The sequence below is a fragment of the Zootoca vivipara genome, chromosome 11 (genome assembly GCF_965207765.1).
Source record: "Zootoca vivipara chromosome 11, rZooViv2.hap1.1, whole genome shotgun sequence".
NCBI lineage: Eukaryota > Metazoa > Chordata > Lepidosauria > Squamata > Lacertidae > Zootoca > Zootoca vivipara.
Genome location: NC_142594.1, coordinates 12,971,252 through 12,992,671, shown reverse-complemented (window position 1 = coordinate 12,992,671; position 21,420 = coordinate 12,971,252). Strand labels below are relative to the sequence as shown.

The window sequence follows — 21,420 nt, the reverse complement described above, 5'->3', positions numbered from 1 at the left end:
AGCAACAAAGAATCAGGAGTATCCTGTTCTTCTGGGGTTTAGGATCTGCCGTGAAAGTAGTAAATATCACAGCCTCTTACAGTGTCCATTGTTCCTGTGTCTCCTCTGGGCCCTGATTATTCTTTCTGACAGTGCTCCATGCTAAATCAGAAGTTGGAACCCTACCACACACAAAAAAACAAAAACACACATTTTCAGACTTGTGTTCCATCTGCTTGTCTCCACTACATGTTGTGATACGTATAACAAACTCCAATCTCTATTAACTAGGGCTCACAAAGCTATTGCATTTGTGGGCTGTCCTGTTAATTTCAGTGGAAACAGATCTGTAATGGCAAAGGGCTGCATTTTTATCTGCTGCTCCATTGTGATTAATCCCTGTATGAAATTGGTAGATTATAGTGATTGGCAGCAAAGAAGATACTACTGCACATGTTAAATGTGTATGTATACAGTATAGATCTTTTAATTCACAGTTTTTACAGAAGCAGTCTTTCTTCTCAAACTGATTAAAATGCAGTTTCTGGTTGATTTTGTATAGAATATGTTAGACACACTTTCTTGTAGGGGTTTCTGGTGGCCAATATTTGGAAGTAAATTTGACATGCTGCTCAGTCCTATACATGTTTGCTTGGAAGTATGTCCAGCGCTAGTAAATGTGTTCAGTGTCATTTGCACTTCAAAGTTAGGTGATTAGGAGCAAGGAATACATTTCACAATAGTCTAAAAGACTGTAATATGTGCTATTAACTTTTTCATCCTACTGAAATAGTTTCATTTCTCGTCATATTCAGGCGAATACTTCACAGAGATTTGAAAGCAAAGAATATTTTTTTGAAAAACAACCTTCTTAAAATTGGTAAGAGGTTTTTCAATGTGGTTTTATTATTGTGTAACATTTCCGCTTACACAATGCCATGGAATGATGCTGCATTGGGGGTGATCCAGGACATCGTAGGAAACTTAAATAAAGACTCCAAGCTGGACCCAGGGCAGATGCCAGATGGGACCCCGGCCAGTAGCCAAGGTTGTTGGGTGCAGGGAGTGCAGAACCTGCCCCTGTCTCCCAAAGCATTTCTCCTGGCCAAGTACACTTCTGGTATGAGAGCTTCACTGACAAGAACAGCATCTTGGGACCAGGAGCGGGTTCCCCCCTCCTTATCTCTACCCCTCTTTCAATTTCAAAAACGATACTTTTCTGTTGCAGTCCATCTTTTTTAAAATGATAAATATATGACATAATGATGCCTATGCTATTCAGAAGTTCCTGAAAGCTTATCTTTGTCTGGTTATTTCTGTACAGTGCCAGTGTGTAACAGAGCATTGCATATAATGCTAATGCAGATGTTGGATGTAGTTACGCAGGCATCCCCAAACTTTGGCCCTCCAGTTGTTTTGGACTATAATTCCCATCTTCCCCGACCACTGGTCCTGTTAGCTAGGGATCATGGGAGTTGTAGGCCAAAACATCTGGAGAGCCACAGTTTGGGGGTGCCTGTAGTTACGCATTGAGAGATCAATGAAGGGGTGCAGCCTTATTGCTCCTCATACAGGCCAGTGAAACCTCTGCCCCATTAAATAAGTTTCATGTGGTTTGTCTGTGTGCCATGGAAGTGATTTCTGGCTGCATGAAATTTTGTACTGTATAGTTATATCCAGTGTGCATTCCACAGTTACTTCTCATAGGTTCAATTCACACATAACGCTAAGCCAAAATATGGCTTATCACAAATTTGCAGGCTCTTGGAAATGAGATCACAGCTCTTTTGTTCCTCTTCCTGTCCTCCTCCTGCCATAGAATAAACCTTGGTTATAGCTCATGGTCTAGAGCAGGCTTCCTCAAACCTGGCCCTCCAGATGTTTTGAGACTACAATTCCCATCACCCCTGACCACTGGTCCTGCTAGCTAGGGATCATGGGAGTTGTAGGTCAAAAACATCTGGAGGGCCGAGTTTGAGGAAGCCTGGTTTAGAGTGAAACAAACCGCAAGATCATGTTTGGTCAACATGCTAAACCAGACCATAGCTTAGCTTGCAACAGCACAGCAGCAGCGGGGCCGGAGGGAGAGCAAAGTAGCCATGATCTCTCTGGGAACCTGCACATTTGTGCATCTGCACTAAGCCATGGTTTGTGTGAACTGGGTCGCACTGTGCAAGTGTAGTGCTTGTAACTATTCAGGTGCATGTAATCATGTGACAACCATCAACAGCAAATGTGAATACTTATTTTTTTACAATTTGCTTATACATATTTCTTTATTCCTAATGTGCATAGTGCCCACTATGCTAGCATAACAGAAAAATTAACCCTCGATAATCACTGCCACTAAGCAGCCAAAATCGTCCAAATTGGCAGTTCTCTGAATTTTGCAATGCAGTTCTCCAGCCAAGTAATGTGTACGGAAAGGAATATACTAGGATAAAGTCGCATAAAGCATATATTACTGAAAATAATATACAATAATACATTATATTAGGGGAAATGCTTTGGAAAATGTACTATATTCAGAAAAAAATGCACTAAAATGCTGATTGATTTTTATGAGGACTTCATTATAAAAATAAATAAATTGCAAACCGATGTGGAAGTGACTGAACTTAAGGCTGGTAACATGAGAAAGAGAGAAACCAAAAGTGAGAAGATTTGCCCATTCCTATGAACTCTCTGAGCTGCACATTTAATTACAATAGATATAAATAGCACAGGTTAGAATATGTCCCATCCGTCCCTTTCTTGTTTCATCAGCTGTTTTTCCTTCAAGTAACTATATTTCAAAATATTTTTCAAGGGGACTTTGGTGTTTCTCGCCTCTTGATGGGATCCTGTGATTTAGCAACTACTTTTACTGGGACACCTTTCTACATGAGCCCCGAGGCCCTGCAACACCAGGGTTATGACACAAAATCAGACATCTGGTAAGAAAGCAGCATTCTGTTTCACATGAATCTTTCATTTTATCTTAATGATCATGCTGGAGACAGTACTGGCTTCTAGGTCACTTTCTGCTTAGATTGTGTGCTTATCTCTTTTTTCTCTGAAGAAATGAAATTATTTGAATAAATATGCTTCCATGTTGCTGAAATGTATCTATTGCCAAAAATAAATGTATTCAAGGACATGTCCGCTTATCCTTTGAGTGCGGCTGTGTTGCGGGCTGGCAATACCTCCTGGCACCCTCGCCCCATGGGGGCCCTAGTGCCAAGGACTGCCCAGCTGGTGAGGGCAGCTTCAAGTTTCTCTCACTGGCTGGCATTTTGGATTCAAGCCTGCCTTCAAACTGGCCTGGGGGCAGGCCTGACAGGGCAGGTAGGCTTCCTTTAGTTTCGCTCCTGGGGGATTTAAAGCAGCTCTGTCATAGCCCCAGCGCCTGGTTTTTCATCGGATCCTCACTTCCTGGGAGTTTGATAATTTGAACTATTATTTTCTAACAGTTTTTCTTAACTTCCTGCAAAAAAAGAAAAGAAAATCAGCCTCATAATATTTCATATATACTTACATGTTCTCTCCTTCCCTCATCCCCTCACTTGGTAGGCTTCAGAGCTTATATCCTGTTAAATCACAGTTTCCCACAGTTGGTATAAGTGCTGCTTACAAACCAGGTTTCTATGTGAACTCCTAGGCAAGTGGAGCTCATAATACAGCCATCATGATTAGCGACCATGTCATTTTTGTGTATTATTAGGTGTACATATCAGCAGCTTCCAAGGACAGCACCTTCACCTGTATATAGGAATAAAGAGAGACATAAAAATCCAGGAAAAGTTATAGAGGGCTTTTCACCCATAAGGAGAATCTAGCTTCTTCCTAGACTTGCAATTTGCTTGACAAACCTTCACTCAGATGCTGGAGTAGGAGTGCCAGTTTGTTTTGAGGAGGCTTCAGAAGGGTGCGCTGCAGCACCCAAATTAGCATAACACTGGGGCACTGCGGGAAGTTTAAAATAGTAGGTGGCCCTGAGACAGTGGCATAGTGGGGAAGGCAGGGGGGACCATGGCCCGACTACAAATTTCTGAGGGGGCACAACCAGGCGTCCCCACAGCAAGCTCCCTCATCAAGGCTGGAGCCACAGGGAAGCAAGCCACACCCAGGCTGGGCCTTTGGGGCTGGGGCAGCAGCGCCTCTTCCTCCTTGTGGCCAGCAAAAGGACACCCACACATGCCCCACCCCAGGGTTGGCCAAGAGGGAGGGAAAAGGAGGGTACCACAGCCACCACCCACTGAGGAGGCAGGGAGGAAGAGGAAGGCAGAAAAGCACTGCCAGTGTCATGTGTGTTGCCCAAAGCGCCTTGCTGCAAGGACAGGGGGCCAAGGCAACACAGAGGCGCTCCTGACTTTGCCTTATGTCTGCTCCCAGGTTGAGGCTAGTTTGCAAGGAGAGACTCCCTTGATTAGACACTGGCCGGGGAAGGGACTGACCACTGCCCAGTCCACCAGGGGGCGCAACACTTGCCCCATCTTGGGTGCCAACAACTCGTGCTACACCATGCTCTGAGATCCAGCTGTATGTGTGTGGGGGTGGGGGGGTGTTTTCATTGAAGTATTATCTTTGGCTGACCAAGGATGGGGGTCTTGTTGCTGCCAATGTGGCAGATGGCCTGCCACATTTTTCTTGCTTTTTTAAAAGGATCACATACCCTATCGGTTTTATTTTTACATTCATTCTTCCTCTTATTGTTCTTATTTTAAGAAAACATTTTTTTAAACGGGCAAAAACTGGGAGGTACCCAAATGACTCCGTTTTCAGCTTGCTTTGCCTACACATTTGCAAACAGTCTCTCCACCCACGCACCCAAGATTAATCCTGTAGGGAAGTGCAACTTGAATATGGTCATGGCAAGGCGACATTTACAGTACTTTATGACCTTCTGTTCTTTTATATCCCCTACATTATGCGTTATGAACCCTGTGGAAATGGAAGAACAGGCTTTTCACTGAGATAAAAGTGTGTTTCATTTTCAATAGAAAGGCGCTCATAGTTTTGTATGACCAGGATTAAAACGCAGCAACAAGCAGTCAGCAGACGCTGAAATTTTCTTGTCCTTGAATTGCTTTCATTTTATTTATTTTCCTTTCAGGTCCCTAGGATGCATTTTATATGAGATGTGCTGTTTGGATCATGCATTTACTGGTCACAATTTTTTGTCCATTGTTTTAAAAATTGTGGAAGGTGAAGCACCATCTCTGCCAGCCATCTATCCAAGCGAACTTGATACCTTGCTGCACAGGTGGGTTTTTTGTTTTTGTTTCAAACTGGTTTCACCCACAGCGGTTTTATAGTTTGCATGAGAATAGATTTCATTTCGTACCATTAATATTTCAGCATGCTGAGCAAGGATCCTTCACAGAGGCCATCCGCTGCAGAGATTTTAAGGATTCCATACGTTCGTGATCAATTACAGGTATTTGAAATGAAATGACAGTAGACTTAATAGCTGAAATTGTCACCCACATTGAAAAGAATGAGCCCTATAAAAGACCAAATAAACAGTCCTAAGCCTACTTCCACAGACGTACCACTGAAATATGGGACTTAAATCCAAGTCATTCTGTATAAGATACTGAATAGAGCATTAGGTGTTCAAATGGGGAAGGATATATATTTCATGTTGTTAGAGTCAACATACCACATTTTTCGCTCCATAAGATGCACTTTTTTCCTCCTTAAAAGTAAGGGGAAATGTCTGTGTGTCTTATGGAGCGAATGTGGTCCCTGGAGCCGAATTGCCCAGGGGCAAAAAGCAGGTTGTGCTTTTAAAAAAAATTTTTTAGAAAGCGCTAAAGGCTAACAAGAGGGAAAGAGGGGTGTTGAAAAGAAGCCGCTCAGCAGCTGATTGCAAGAGATTGGGGAGGGAGATAAGGGAAGCTAGCTCCCTTCCCGGCCCAGCCCCTTGCCCAGGCCTCCATTGTTGAATGTTCTGCAGAGGGAGGCTGTTTGTTTCCCCAGCAACATGTGACTGGCTGATTGGATTATCTGGCTGATTAGATTATCAGAAGCAGAACTGTGAGTTGAACAGGATTTTTTCCCTTTGCAAAGTAAACTCAACAACTTTGAGCTGATCCTTTAAAAAATGGGGCTTTTCGTCTTTGCAAAAGAAGCTGCACAACTGTGAGCTGATTCCCCCCCAAAACAGGGCTTTCCCCCTTTCCTCCTCTGAAAACTTAAGTGCATCTTATGGTCAGGTGCATCTTATGGAGTGAAAAATACAGTAACAGATGGTGGTGCCCACTATTACTCAGAGTAGACTCACTATTCAACAGTGGAACAGTCTCCCTGAGGAGGTTGGGGACTCTCCTTCCTTGGAGGATTTTGTGCAGAGGTTGGATGGTCATCTGCCATGGATGCTTTAACTGAGATTCCTGCATTGCAGGGGACTGGACTAGATGACTCTCAGGGTCACTTCCAACTCTACAATTCTATGATTCTATGACTTTGATAGGAACTGCATTCAACTTACTTAATCTGAGTGTAACCCAATATTTTTTTCCTGCTAGTGCAGGCACTTCAAAAACCAAAGGAACCAAAATGGTATGCTTTCCATTTGCCTTTACTGTATCTTTGTCTTGCAGCACCCAGAAGGAAAGGGGACAGGATGATTTGTAACCAAGTTTAATTTTGGTACCTCTGATGTGACTTTCGCTTCTGTTCTCACAGTTAGTTAGACTGAGGTGGATCTACACACATATATAAAAGCTGGGGAAATGCTTAAAATGTTTTGAAAAATATGTTGAATTTGCCATAGCTCACCATTGCCATCTAGATTTACATTTGCATATTGCACTTTACAACACACTTAAAACATTTTATGTACAGCTGAGTCCTGAGACTGTCCGTAAATGGATGCCTAAAATTGCTCAATCTGGCTGAAGGAGCCTGATAAAATGGAACACACTGTGTGGGTTTTGTAAAAATAGCAAAAAGGCACTGAACACTTCACGGTAATAAAAATAAATGGTTGCAATTACGGCTGTTTTGTTGTCTCTTGTAGAACATGAAGTGTAAATTCACAAATATGACTTTGAAAGACCCAGCGCTTAATTCTCAGGAAGAAGCCGCCCATATCATTAATGTTGTGTGAGTATGAAATTATTTGGGGGAACGACAGGAGTAGCTAACGTGGTGCCCACAACTCCCACCAATGCTGATGGGGGTTGTAATCTGAAGGGTAGTACTGTGTTGGCTAGGTAAGAGGAGCAAAAAATAGATGAGTTATTCAATCTTATATTCACTTACACTTACCTAGGAACAATCCTCACTGAACTCAGTGGGGCTTACTTCTGGGTAGATTTGGATAGGGTTGTGATATAAAGTGCACTGGTTATTTGGAGGAAAGAATTGTGTGCATTTTTTTTAAGTAACCATTTGTATTCCAAGTGCCCAAACCTTATGAAAATGTAAACTTGTTACTAACTTAAAAGGGCGGTCTACTTTTGCCTTGCATTGAACCGGGCTATAGATTAGACTGAAAAATGAAATAGCTTCAACACAAATTCAACATGTGTCTGTACGCAGACACAGACACACACACACTTTCCCCATCAAAGTTCTTCTCAAAATCCTGCAGGCATTAACAGCACCATTTATTGTGCTGGTGTGTAAGATGCTGATTTCCAATTACTGTACAAAGGATAATTGTGTGTCTTATTTTCAACCAATGTAAATAGCATACTCTGTTTTACATAATTCGTGTATTAAGCTGATTTAATAGGAACAATAGCAGAACACAATGGTATAATGATGAATAGAAATTTCAAAGCTTGTAATTAAACTCTTACCCCTTTTGGTTTCTATTGGATCTACTTCCCTTCTTTCCCTGTGGTTACTGCTGCTCTATTACCGGTACATTAATCAACTGCTGTTACATTCACTGCTGGGGAAATTACTTTCTTTGCTGTTCTCTTGTCTGCCATAATCAATGTTTATTATACTTAGATAGTGCATTTCTGTATATTTCTTTGAGATGGGTAAAGTCAACAAAGAAGGAAAGCATTGTTCAGCTTAGAAATCTTGATTTTTATATCTCACTAAACTGCAAGGAGATCTATGTCATCTTAACGTAGTATCAGTTTACTTTCTAATACAGGCAGAAGGGCCTCAGATAATGATTGCAGGGTCCAGGTCAGCTCATATGGGGAGGCAGTCCTTGAGGTATTGCGGTCCTGAGCTGTTTAAACTTTGAATTGGACAAGGGAACTAATTGGCAGCCAGTACATTCGGGCCAGGATTGGTATAATATGCTCAAACCATCTTGCCCCAGTGAGCAACTTGGCTGCTGAATTCTACACCAGCTGAAGTTTCTGAACTGTCTTCAGATATAGCCCCACATCTAACGTGTAGCACTAATCTAACCTACAGCTTACCATAGCATGGACCACAGAAGTTGGGTTACCCCTGGACAAATATGGGCACAACTGGGCCACAAGCCAAGTTGATGGAAGACAATTTGTGCTACCAAGGCTTTCCCCCTGTACTCAGAAGGGTTGGTACATAATTTGTGGGATTCAGCAGAGATGCAGTGCTCTCAGACAGGATGCAATCAGAAGCTTTTGTAGAACTAGGACCTTTTAGAAGGGCTGGCTTTTTAGCATAAAGGGTTTTAATTAAAATAGATTATATCTATCTGCTCTAGTTTCATCTCATTCTCATTAAGGAGGGCTCTTTATTGTCCTTTATTGTATGTTTGAAAATAATTAATGAAATACTGCAGTACGAGCTTCATAGTCATTGGCAAGCTAGTACCCTTATTTATGGTACACTGGATAATGAGGTCAGCTGAGATAGTGTGATCACTAATACGCCTTTTCATTTTTGATTCTATTATTAAAACACAAGGAATATTCCTTTGTTCTTTTTCAAGGAAATAATGAATATTACTCATGTCCAATGAAGTGAGTTCAAAGGTCTAAGTTTACATAATTTAATTATAAAACGAGTGTGGTATTGAAATTAATGCAGTTGGAGCTTTCTCATGCTAATGTTCTGTGCATCTTAATTGCATTTTTTCCAACTGTTGAGAGCGCAGTAAAATGTAAATAACTGAAACCTATCATCAACAGAATAGTGTAGAAACAAATTTATGCCAAATAGAAATATGGCACCTTTCAGAATTTTATTTTGTTTTTATTTCAAACTTCAAAAGTGTTTATTTTGAAATGAGACTTTTGGAAATATTTTTTTTAAATGTTAAATCTTGTCCATCAATCTTATGAGAGTGGTTGGATCCAGATAAAGTTAGGGAGCATCCGAATTCCTTGCGGGTACCAGAAGAGCTTAATAGAGGAGTGCAGTAATTGATTAATTCAGAATCCCCCTACTTGTATTGGCTGCAGTGGAAAGTTGGCATAACCCACTATTAGTAGCTGCACCAGTTTAGGATTCAGCAGGTCTTTGGCCAGGCCAGCTTCACCGCACCACCTCTCCCTGACCCTGTGTCAGTTTGGTCAGTTTTTGTTCCTGGAATGGGGGAAATAATTGTCATCTTGTTTTTTGCATTATGCATCAAAATGTCTTGGGGCTGGTCCTGTTTTCAGCTTTTCAGGCCCAGGACTATTCATTTGAATTTTTGAAAGCAAATGTCCACACACACTTGTTTCAGTTCTAACCCTTCTCTCTTCAGGCAGAAAAAAGTACATCTACAAACTCTGAGGGCCCTCTCGGAAGTGCAGAAAATGACACCGCGTGAACGAATGAGACTGCGAAAGCTGAGCATTGCTGACGCGACAGCACAGAAGCTGAAGTAAGAAGCATGGCGTTATGTTAGCCTCCAAAAGGAGATCCTTCAGTGTCTCCATTTGTTTGGGAAGCATTTAGTTTGTTTCCAGAAAGGTTCTGTGGTCTGCTATCCACAATCTTCATGTCAACCTCTCCTAAATGCCACCCCCCTAATTGGAGATTTGGACATTCCTTGATGTACAGGAAGAGATACAACTGCTTTATCCAATACAGTGGTGCCTCACTAGATGAAATTAATTCGTTCCAGGACTCAATTCACCCTACGAAAATTTCGTGTAGCGAGGCACTGTTTCCCATAGGAACGCATTAAAAGTCAATTAATGCGTTCCTATGGGCTCCGGGGGCCTGGCGGCAACAGCGGTACTTGCTCTCTTGGCTCGGGGAAGGCAGGCAGGCGCTTGTTCTCTTGCCTGCCTGCCTTCCCCGAGCCAAGAGAGGTGTGTGCCACCGCCTCGCCCGACAGAGCCTGCATTAGACAGGGCTTCCGAACCCCCGTCAGATGCGGGCTCTGTTGGGCAGGGGGGGGAGAGGAACGAAGGAAGAGAAAGAGCCCTTTCTCTTCCTTCCTTCCTCTCCCCCTGCCGCCGACAGCTTTCCACCCACCCCTCCGGACACAGGGCGGAGCGGAGGAGAAGCCTCCTCCGTTCTGCGCTGTGTCTAGCGGGGTGAGGGGAAAGCGGGGCTTTCGGCAGCTGGCGAAAAGTCCCCGCACCGGCGCGCTTCGGCGCCTGGTGACTGGGCCGAAGTGCACCTGTGCGGGGGTGTTTCGTCGGCTGCCTTCCCCTTGGCTTGGGGAAGGCAGCCAGCGAAAACGTCCCCGCATCGGCGCGCTTTGGCTCCGTGTGACGGGGCTGAAGCGCGCCGGTGTGGGGACGTTTTCACTGGTTGCCTTCCCCAAGCCAAGGGGAAGGCAGCCGGCAAAACCGCCCCCGTATCGGCACGCTTCGGCTCTCGCCCGCCTCCCCTGACACAGAACGCAACTTTAGAGGCCTCCGAAGTTGCGCTCCGTGCAGGGGGTGCGGGGCCAGAGGCGGGGGAAGACCTCCTCCCGCCGCCGCCTCTCGCCTCTCACTGTTCTCAGCCATGGCCAGTGATGAGGAATGATGGGAGTTGCAGTCTAGCAGCATCTTAGGATCAAGGTGGAGGAAGGCTGCCTTAGAGCTAGATTTACTTTGGGTTTGATCCTAAGAACCGCTTGCAGAAGGAAGTCAGTGGAAGGTGACTTTCCTGTCTTGTCACCCCTTAAAGTTGCAAGATGTCTGCAAAGTTTGAGGAGCTTCTTCCCTCTGCAAGTATGAAGCATTAATATTCATTTCTCATACCAGTTGTAATCCTTTTGCTTGAAGGAATCACGGCTGAAGGAAGTCGCTAGAAAGTTCTTAGCTCAGTTACCGTTTGTGATGTAGAATTACCGGTATTGTCATTCTTTTCAGGCAGTTGGCTGAAGAAAAATATCAAGAGAATCTCAAGAGAATGCAGGAGCTTAGATCCCGTAACTTCCACCGTGTGAATATAGATGTGCTTCATGTAAGTTTCTAGCCTTTGCTTCTATTTTCTAAAACCCAGACACCAACTTCTACAGTGTTTTCTACCTCTGTCTTCTCTACTTTTCTTTAGCCCTCTATGACCAGGACTTTTTTTCAGCTGGAACTCACCAGAATTCAGTTCTGGGAGTTCTCAGGTGGGTGCCATTGCCATACTAAGAAAACAAGGGAGGTGTTCATGGTGAGTTCTTGCATCTCTTTTTCTAGAAAAATAGCAATGTCTGTGACTCACAAAAAGTCAATAGAGACTGGATATTGAAAGAAGATTCCAATTAATGTAGCCCCCATACTTAAAACTATCCCAAACACTATCAATTGATAGTGCTGCAAAATTTACATACAGAAAGCTGGCACTAACCCCAGCCTGTTGCCAGTATCCTGTTCATACACATGCATATACCGGTATAACAACAACAACAAATTCTTATATTCTGAATGGAGTAATAGCTGGAATTTTCATGTTTCATTGTGACCACTTATGATTTACTGTCTCTTTTCAAATAAGGAACCTGATGAACAGACAGCAGAGACTCTGATTAAATCTCAGCCAGTCACTACGTTGAACTATCTGTCCATAGAATGTGAGGATCAAAGTGACAGTGATGCAACAGGCAGACTCTGTATGTCTGATCCTGTGGAGCGCGGTAAGAGATTGATGTTATATGCTGTGTTAATTCCTCATCTAGTTAAAGCTAGATGAGGTAAGATGTTTCAGTTGGGGGTGTCTGTTTAGTCTTTTAAAAGGTTGGAAAATCAAAACTTGATTTTAAAGTGATCACAAACTGTATGCATTTTCTCTGTACAGTGGTGCCTCGCTTTACGAATGCCTCACACAACAAAAAACTCACTAGACGAAAGAGTTTTGCGTTGCGCAAGGCATTCGCAAGGCGAAAAGGTTTTCTATGACCGCCGCTTCGTCTTGCGAAGTGCGGCCATAGAAAGCAGGAAAGGAAGATGAAGCTGACAGCTGATCTTCCTTTGCCAGGGGGGACGGAGCCAAAACGCAGCAGTGCGGCGGCTGCCCCTGCCTGTCTTCCCCTTGATTCGGGGAAGACAGGCGGGGGCAAGCAGCGCCTGCCGTGATTCGGCTTCGTCCCCCGGAGCCACTGCACCGCCACACACCCCATGCCGGGGAAGACAGGCGGGAGGTGGCGGGGGAGAGAAGCGTTTCTTCCCCCCCGCCTGCCGAGGAAGCCGAAGCGGCAGCGGGCTTTCTTCGCCGAGGAAGTGCCCGCTGCTGCTTCGGCTCGGCGGCAGCAGCGCTTCCTCAGCAAAGGCAAGCAGGCAGACAGCCTGCCTGCTTGCCTTCGCCGAGAAAGCCGAAGCGGCAGCCGGCGCCTTCTTGGTGAAGGCAAGCAGGCGGGCTGTCTGCCCGCTTGCCTTCCCCAAGGAAGTGCCCGCTGCCGCTTCGGCTCAGCGGCAGCACCACTTCCTCGGTGAAGGCAAGCAGGCAGACAGCCTGCCCGCTTGCCTTTGCCAAGGAAGCCGAAGTGCAGGCAGGGGTGGGAAGCGCAGGATCTTTACCCCGCTTCCCTCCCACCACCGCCTGTCACACAGCGGGGAGAGGACGAGGCTTCTCAAGCCCCATCCCATCCCCGCTGTGTTCCTCGCACTGCGGCTCAGGGACTGGCAGCAGCAGCGCTTGCTCTCTTGGCTCGGGGAAGGCAGGCAGGCAAGAGAGCAAGTGCCTGCCTGCCTTCCCCGAGCCAAGAGAGCAAGGTCCGCCACCGCCAGTTTCCCGGAGCCCATAGGAACGCATTGATTAAGTTTCAATGCATTCCTATGGGAAACCACAACTCACTAGACGAAAAATTCATTACACCAATTGATCCGTGGAACGAATTAATTTCGTCTAGCGAGGCACCACCGTACAATGATATATGTTACCATTGCATCCTCCATTTATCCTGAAGTTGAATGTCTGAAGCAAAGAGTCTATAAGAGATCAATATGACAGAAATTGTTCTCAGATCGCAACTGTTCAGAGAAGACAGCCTAGGAAAATTGACCAGTGCGTTATGTATCTAATGCTTATATTGCCAGAAATTCTTTGGTTTGGGCCAAACTGTAAAGCATAGGAGACGTTTTGCATGACTTCCTCAAAGCACTTAACTTGAACAACAAGTTCCATCAGTTAAGGAGCATCCTCTCTACTTACAAAAGTCTACTTATGTGTGTGACGGGGTCAGGGGTCACTTGAGAATGTAGTTCTCTTACCTGGAAAGTATGTGACCATTTTCATGTGGGCTTTTGCACATACGTCTACATGGAAAGCTTTTCCACGCAGGTAACTTTTAAGATTTGAAGTAAGCCTCAGTATCAGCCCGTGGGGTTTCTGAATAAAATGTAACACATTTTTGTATTATTACAGCAAGAATTGTAAGGATTAGGTTGGCTGGTTTAAATTCAGATAGTTTTATTCATTTCTCTTGATTACATGCTCTTTGTACTGAGGATTTCATTGTTTGTTTTAGTTTGTATAGAGATGATTAACTGTGATTTTAATATTGGGTTCATCTAATAGCTTTATAATGCTATTGATATTTTAGTTTAAGCCTCCTAAAATCTGCAAGATGTAACTGAACAACAAACAGAATAAATCCCTTTATTTTGAAGCTGTATTTCTTGATCCATGTGACAGGTATTAGCCTACAGCTCCTGCAGAAGCTGGGCATCTGTGTTCCAAAAGCAGCTGTTTCCCAGTAAGAGAAAATGAATAGCTAAAATACCTACCTGTCAAGGCTGAGAAGCTGTTGGGTTCAGGGCTGTGCTTTTATAACCATGCTCTATTTTTTTCTACTGATGGCACAACGAGCAGCGAAGCACTCTGCAGCCATGATGGGTATTTTCTCAAAAGACCTGATATGTAAATTGAGTTTCCATGAGCTTTTTGATTCAGTAAATAACTGCACGGTATAACACCCAGGGTATTAACATGGTTGGTACTACTTAGATTAAGTCAAAAGAAAATGCTTCATTAAATGACAGTTTCTTAACTAAAGAAATGTATGAGAAGCCTGCCATTAACAGCAGCAGAGACCACTAATTCAAAATTCAGATGTGCTACCTCTTCTGTTTCTTAATTTGGTCTCTGAATTTTTCTTGTCTGCCTCATTATTTTTTGCTTTTGTTCCAAGATACATTTTTGTGTGCATTTTTATACATTTTTTTGAGCTGAGAACTGTGTCACAATATTGGGAAAAGTGTGTTCTGATCTGAGTATTCGTCTGGGAAGTGTGAATCAGGTTGGGACACTTGAAAATGTGAACCATACCAAATTCTGGAGCACCCCTAGGAAGGATATTAGCTTCTGCCAGCAGCCAGAGGATCAGGGGCTGCTTTATTTGTGGGTTTTAATTTGTTGTAAATCATCATGGGCCTCATTTAATCAAAATGTAAATCTCACATAAATGCGCACACATTTAATAAGATAAACAGCAGTTCTGGGATGGGAAGAGGTACATGATAGTTGATCTCAGTAGTGCTGCTTGTGGGCCATGCCAACTCCTGGAACTGTTCTCCAGTGTATGAAACTTAAGGGGTATTTGCACATGTTGCTTCAAACTTTTTTTTTGTAGGAGGACTACAGACTTACTGTTGTTTTTTGAAATACCATAAAAGCTCCATGAAAGCTGTTGTGGGTGCTAGGTTGGTGACCCCCATTACAGCATATTAAAAACAAGCATGGCTTAAAATGTTAATCAGGTAGCTTTTTTCTAGAGCAGGTAGAAACTTCCATTGCTCAGTTACATAGTATATATAACATACATTTTAATGGAATATAATATATTCATTGGGCTGTACCTGCCTAGGAAAAGCAATGCATCAAGAATACATAGTATATTCTCTATCTGTGGGCACCTCTCTACCCTACACATACATACATACATACACACACACACACACACACACACAGAGAGAGAGAGAGAGAGAGAGAGAGAGAGAGAGAGAGAGAGAGAGAGAGAGACTCTTAAAGCTTAATATTGACTAGTAGGACTTTAAAATCTGCTGGATTCACTATCTTAAAAGAGAAGGCAAATACGTATGACACTTTAAGCCAAGCATTGCCAGCCAACTTGTTCTTTTACAGTATCAGGAGAGAAAATCTGTGTGGGAGGAAGCTGCATTCTAGAAACTATGTCCAGGCAGGAGAGAGAGAGAAATGAAAATCAGGAAACAAAAGAGATGGATATGGAATGGAATTTGTGACTGTTTAGAACATAAGGGAAGGAGTATATAAGAGTGGAATCAGAACAGCAGGGCAAATTTGTCGCTCTTACATAAGGCGGTGACCATTTCACGCAGGGTTCCCTTCTTGGCCCCCTGTGTGCATTGGTGGGGCATGCAAAGTCCAAAAGGACCTGCGCGTCAGCTATTGTGCATCAATTGGACAAGCCTAAAATGTTCACCACCTGTATCTATTTTTATCAAGTTATAATATATAGGACTAATAGGCTTCTTCCCCCCCCCCCCATCTCCCAGTGTATTTGAAAGTTTAGCTGCATGGTCTAGAGACACAGAGGTCTTAAAACTCCCTGCTAGGGTTTTCATATATCATTGCGATCAGTGCTTGAAAGATACAGAATTAATGGGCAGTTCAGAGTGGTGTGTTACTCACATTTGTCACATTGCGTTCAGGCTTCAACCCAGTATCCGGTATCCTTGTTCCTCCCCAGGTCCATCACCCCAAGCTGAACTGGGTAGTTAATCAACAAATACATGACTTCTAAGTGCTTTTTCTTAAGTTTAAAATTATAATGCTGATCTTTAACATTTCCCTTGAAAATGTGCATCTGTCAAATAAGGAGATTTAAAACAAAGCTGTATGAGTTTTGTGAGTTTTGTGAGTTTTGGTAAAGGAATAAAATGTATATTTGAACTGAACTAATCTCCCTTCATCCACATTGTTATCACTTGGGCCTAAAAATCAGTTTCCTGGGTGTTTATTGATGGCTCTCTAATCTCATTGCCAAATCTTCACATTAATCCACACCCCTGTCATTTGCATTTAGCCCTCCATAGCATTGTGTCTTGTTCCCAAGCACCCTCCTATACAAGGCATATCTACACCTATCTGCATATCATAGCCACAATTTTTGTGTGAATAAACACTTTATATGCATTCAGATTGCCATTTGTTGGGTCTTACTGATTTCCCCCAAATAGGTACAGCAATACTGATACTAATTGTGTCCATTGCAAGAGCTGTACAATCATCTCCAGTAAATCCCCAGAATGATACTTCCATGAACACATGTGTAAAATACAGATCTCTTCGGGTTGTCCATAGACTGTCCTTGAGTGAAGTCCACTCATCACCCTGGGTTTCATAGAACCCTTCCAATATGGTTCAAAATTAGAAAGGGGGGGAAAAGATTTTATAATGGAATGCCACTGGCTTCTGCTTCTCATAAAATGTCCTGACTAATCCTAGAGAAAAACAAGCATGGCTGAGAAGCAAGGAGATCCAGCTAAGCTGAAGGAAAGGTCTTGCTCCTACAGGCACCAGTTGCATAGCAGCGGCCTTGAAAAGAGAGGCATGGAACAAAAGACTTGACTGTGAAACCATCTTCCCAGAAAAAAGACTGCACTGGTGGAGCAGTCTCCTAGGCAGAGGACCGAAGAAAGTAGAGACTGAGAGGGCCCAGTTACAAGAAAGAGACTTTCTGGCAAGTGTTAGCCCTAACATAAAGGGTGATATTGTTAAGGACAGGGCTGAATGGGAGGAAAATTAAATGTTAATTAACTCAAGAGTAGATTTGCTTTATCTGAGATACTGGTGTAGAATAAACTGAATGGATGATGCTAATTTTTAACGTATTGGTGTATTATACTGAAGATACGGATTTTAATTATGATGGATTTTATGGATACCGTAAATCCACATTATATTCTATTAAAGAGATAAGGCTATCTATATGGAGAAGATGAGAGGGATTTTTTTTTTTGCAAAGGCCTTTGGTTATGTGCAATAAAGTTAATTCACAAGATTAATATATGCTTATGGAAAATCTGAATATTTAAAAAATGAAGAAGCAGGTTTAATATTAGCTGTGGATGGTTTCATTCCTTACTGCACCACCCAGAATAATTATGGAGATTTATTCTTTTCACCTAAGAACGGAGAGAACTGCTGAACAATCTGATGCTCCTGAGACTGAAACTGAGGCAAAGCATGACTGCGGAATCCATCTGCTCAGCTATCTATTGCTAAGCAAGACTGCTTTGCGACTGCCAGCTCACCTTGACATGCTGTCATTTCTTTCTATTCACTCCAGTAGCTTTGTGCAGAAAGGCAGCATCCTGGCTCAGCAAAGAGTTCAGAACTCACTTAAAAAGAAAGCAAAATGAGCTTTTAGTTCGCTGGAAGCATCCTTTGCTGATGCATTGACAAAACTCCGGCATGAGAGAACAGTTGTGACAAAGCATGGCTGGTTTTCTTTCAGCAGTGGCCACCATGCTCAGGGAAGGGCCCATTTTGGGGGCGAGGAAAACCCTGAGGTGACTGGAAATGTCTGAAAAAAGGCCCTGAGCTGTTCACTGTGAGGTACACTAACTGTTTGGTACTGTTTGAAACTGGCTGACCTGAAGGCGTTTTGCTACCTCAGGTGAGGCAGCACATAGCATCCATTCGCAATAGTACCAAGAGGCCGGTCAACTTATTTTGGCACCTGAGGCAGAAAATCCCACAAGTGCCTCTAGCCTTCCCTGGCAGTAAAAACACCTGCCTTTTAAGGATTGTGTTAATGCTGCTTTTAGAATGTTTCCAAATTTTATTGTTTTAATTTGCTTTTCTCGTATGTTGAACGCTACCCAGAGAACATTAGTTATTGGGCAGCTAATAAGATGCAGTAAATAAACAAAATAATTGCTACCCTTTCTACGTATAGGATCCTACATTAGTGTGGCAGTCTGCTAAGAAAAAGCCTGTGCATGAGCAGCTGTTTGCACATCTAGAACATCTAGAACAAAGGACATCTAGAACAAATGCAGCCTGCCACCCAGTACTTATAGTGCCTCTTTCATAAAAGTAACGCGGTGGAGGCTATATTTCTTTTGACATTGAATCTGTACCTTTAGGAGGATGAAACTGAAATTATTGGGGAGGGGGGTTAGTAGATATGGAGGGGACTATATTAGCATTGCGCTTGATTATGTGCTGCTCTGCTGGTAGTAATAACTTAAAATGAAATCTGCTAGGTTTATGTTATGGACCAATCAGACAGTATCTAATCACTTCAATTTTTCAACACAATGACTCAGTGGGAAAAAGTGGATTTTGCGATGAAAATATAAAACTATGTACTCTTACGTTTTGCGCAGTGGGCTGGTTTATATTCATATCAATTTCACAGCTGAAAAGACATTGTAAACGAGAGGGGCAATTAAAAATATATTTATGAACTGTGCATGCAAATACAGATAGTCCATTTATTTATTTACCAGATTCTGCTGCAGGGCAATCCTGATAGGGGTGATGCCTCTTTCTGCAAGGATCAGGCCATGTCCTCTGAAGTCTTCGGCCTTCTTTCCAGGGGGAGAAGTCATCCCAGTGTGGTGTAGAGCCAGTGTGGTGTAGTGGTTAAGAGTGGTAGACTTGTAATCTGGTGAACCGGGTTCGTGTCTCCACTCCTCCACATGCAGCTGCTGGGTGACCTTGGGCTAGTCACACTTCTCTGAAGTCTCTCAGCCCCACTCACCTCACAGAGTGTTTGTTGTGGGAGAGGAAGGGAAAGGAGATTGTTAGCCGCTTTGAGACTCCTTCGGGTAGTGATAAAGCGGGATATCAAATCCCAACTCTTCTTCTTCTTCTTCATCCCTCTTTCCAGACCAACCCTGCCTGCTGGGTCTTTCTTCTCTGAAAAACAAAACAAAACTCATCTGTAGCATTTCCAGTGTTTGTTCTGTGTCAGTTTGTGAGATTGGTGACCTTTTTCCTTTCTAGTTTGGTCACACTGGGCTTCAGGGGCGCCACAACTAAAATGTAGAATGGAAGGAAAGTGACGATAGGAGGCCTGCCAAATTTTAGCGTCACGCGGGGTGCCAATGAAATTTGACTTGCCCTAAGGGGGAGCCATGCCCTATATCCATGGTCTGATGGGCCCAGATAACCTGATCCTGCTGTCTCGCCCATCTCATGTGGTCTGTGAAGGGATGACTCCCCTATTTTCTGTGGTTGATACTGGGGTGGTTTCTGTTTAGAGAAAATCCCACAAGTCCATGTGCTGGACTAAGGTGTTTGTTCCCATTGGATAAGGTCTTTTGGCAGAACGGTCTTCCGCAAAAAAAAATCACACACGGGAAAGTACAAAGTCAGCAGGGGCAGACCGGGTGCCAGAAATCCCCACGGGGGCAAGTCTGTGGCGGACCAGAGTTAGGATTTACCTATGCTTGCAGATATTTACATAAATGCAATGTTCAAACTATAGTGGGAACAGAGGGGGCATGACTTGTATATCTTTTGTGGTCAGTCACATTACCTGCAGTTATTAGAAGGCTGCAGGGCACCCATGATTCTAAAATTGAGGTGAGTTGGGGATTCGGCTTGTGGATTTCATTAAGGGCTTCGCCCACCTTCCCCCTCACCATTTCAGCACTGCATAAATATACTTGCTTCCTTTCACAAGCTTTTATGAATTCTGCCAGGTTCTCTGCCAGATCATTGTTTTTTCATCTTCTTTCTTTTCAACTTTTAAAGAAGTTTCATCTCTCCCCTTTGTCAGTCACTGAGCTTTAGTACCTTAAACTCTCAGCCCACTTTTCTCTTCTGTTATTGCTTTATACTCTACCGGTTACAACATTCAAAATTCATTTCCTTAATAAATACAGTGCAATATGTTGCATCTGACAAGCCTCTGAGTTTATTATGAGACCAAAATAGCCAAGCACATTACAATAATTGCATATATCATTTCCATATTTCCAATGCTAATTTTGTAAGAATGTTTCACTATGGATTTCAGTCAAAAAAAAAGTTTCAGCTCAGCTGGGGCATTTTGCTAGGTATTTAAAAAGGTAAGGGATACAGGCCCCCAGGAAACTAATTTAAATAATTTTGCATATTGTTAATTAGACAATTATATGCAAATTTTGCCCAGCACAGAAAAACTGGTTCTTGCTGTCAGGGATTTCCTGGGTTTACTACATTGTATGTAGATGGGACTCTCTGCCCTATCTACAATTTGTGGCTAAAAGCTTTTGCTTATCTACATGTTAAAGCCAAAATTAGTGTTATTGAGCATTTCTTATGCCCCCCATCACACACACATTCTCCTCCATCCCATCCAGTTACTGCATATAGACCTAAACCCTTGTCAATTACACTATAGTACTGTCCATACTTGATATCCAGCAACCACAAATCAGCATAAACCACACTTTAGCTGATTCTCACCCAAATCGTCCCCAAATTCTTTGCTTAACACATACCTCACCTCGACACCAGACACAAATCAACCTCCGATAAGGTTATTTCGAATTGTCTATCCAGACAAAATTATATAACCTGAACTGTTTGAAAGCCCAGGTTTACTATAAATGTCACACAGACGTCAGAAGTGAGTTATAGAAATATAAACAGTTATACAATCACCTGGAAGGAAGCTGCAGCAGGAACACAGTAGGTCTGTGTAGGGCATGCATGGGATTGTTCTGTTATCAACTTTTATTCCTGTAGATCAGCCAGTAATTCAATTAAAGCTCCAGTGTTGCTGAAATGAGAAAAGCAGTTTCTTATAATTCCAAGGATGAGAAACTATGAGATGAAATTGTTTAATATGCACTTTACTGCTTGCTTCTCCTTTTGACCTGCAATACTGTACTCTATTGAGAGATGCTTGTTTGGCTAATACGGTCAGTCTTTGAAGAATGGAGTGCAAAAGCTTGGGTAACAAAAACATTGCTTTCAGAAGCTCTTGCTGTAATTTTTTCTAAAACATTTGCTGATTGACTGTGCTTAACTTCTGACACTGATGATTGGTGAAACCGATATTCATATTTATTTAAACTAGAGCAGTCAAGCCCCATGGCCCTCTTCTGAAACAACATTTATTTTCATGATAGTGCTTTTGAAAAATCATTCCCATGAAAGCAGGTGCAGGAAAAACATTCCAGCACAGTTGATTTTTTATGTAAATGGTTCAGTTTC

General features: G+C 42.9%; 1 protein-coding gene across 10 annotated transcripts in view; it reads left to right on the top strand.

Annotated features, from left to right (window-relative positions):
- Positions 1-21,420, top strand: part of NEK11 (NIMA related kinase 11) — an 80,192-nt gene that overhangs the window by 35,113 nt on the left and 23,659 nt on the right. For 3 of the 10 annotated variants that reach the window (XM_088654479.1, XM_088654480.1, XM_088654481.1), the window contains exons 5-13: positions 795-859; positions 2,789-2,915; positions 5,075-5,224; positions 5,320-5,398; positions 6,986-7,071; positions 9,614-9,733; positions 11,163-11,256; positions 11,347-11,454; positions 11,779-11,917. In XM_088654479.1, coding sequence (XP_088510605.1) covers positions 795-859; positions 2,789-2,915; positions 5,075-5,224; positions 5,320-5,398; positions 6,986-7,071; positions 9,614-9,733; positions 11,163-11,256; positions 11,347-11,454; positions 11,779-11,917 — 968 coding nt within the window. Of the gene's footprint in view, positions 1-794; positions 860-2,788; positions 2,916-5,074; positions 5,225-5,319; positions 5,399-6,985; positions 7,072-9,613; positions 9,734-11,162; positions 11,257-11,346; positions 11,455-11,778; positions 11,918-13,914; positions 14,073-16,775; positions 17,266-21,420 lie in introns of those variants that run through there. The other 7 variants (XM_035130286.3, XM_060280641.2, XM_088654482.1 and 4 more) reach the window with 5 other exon arrangements.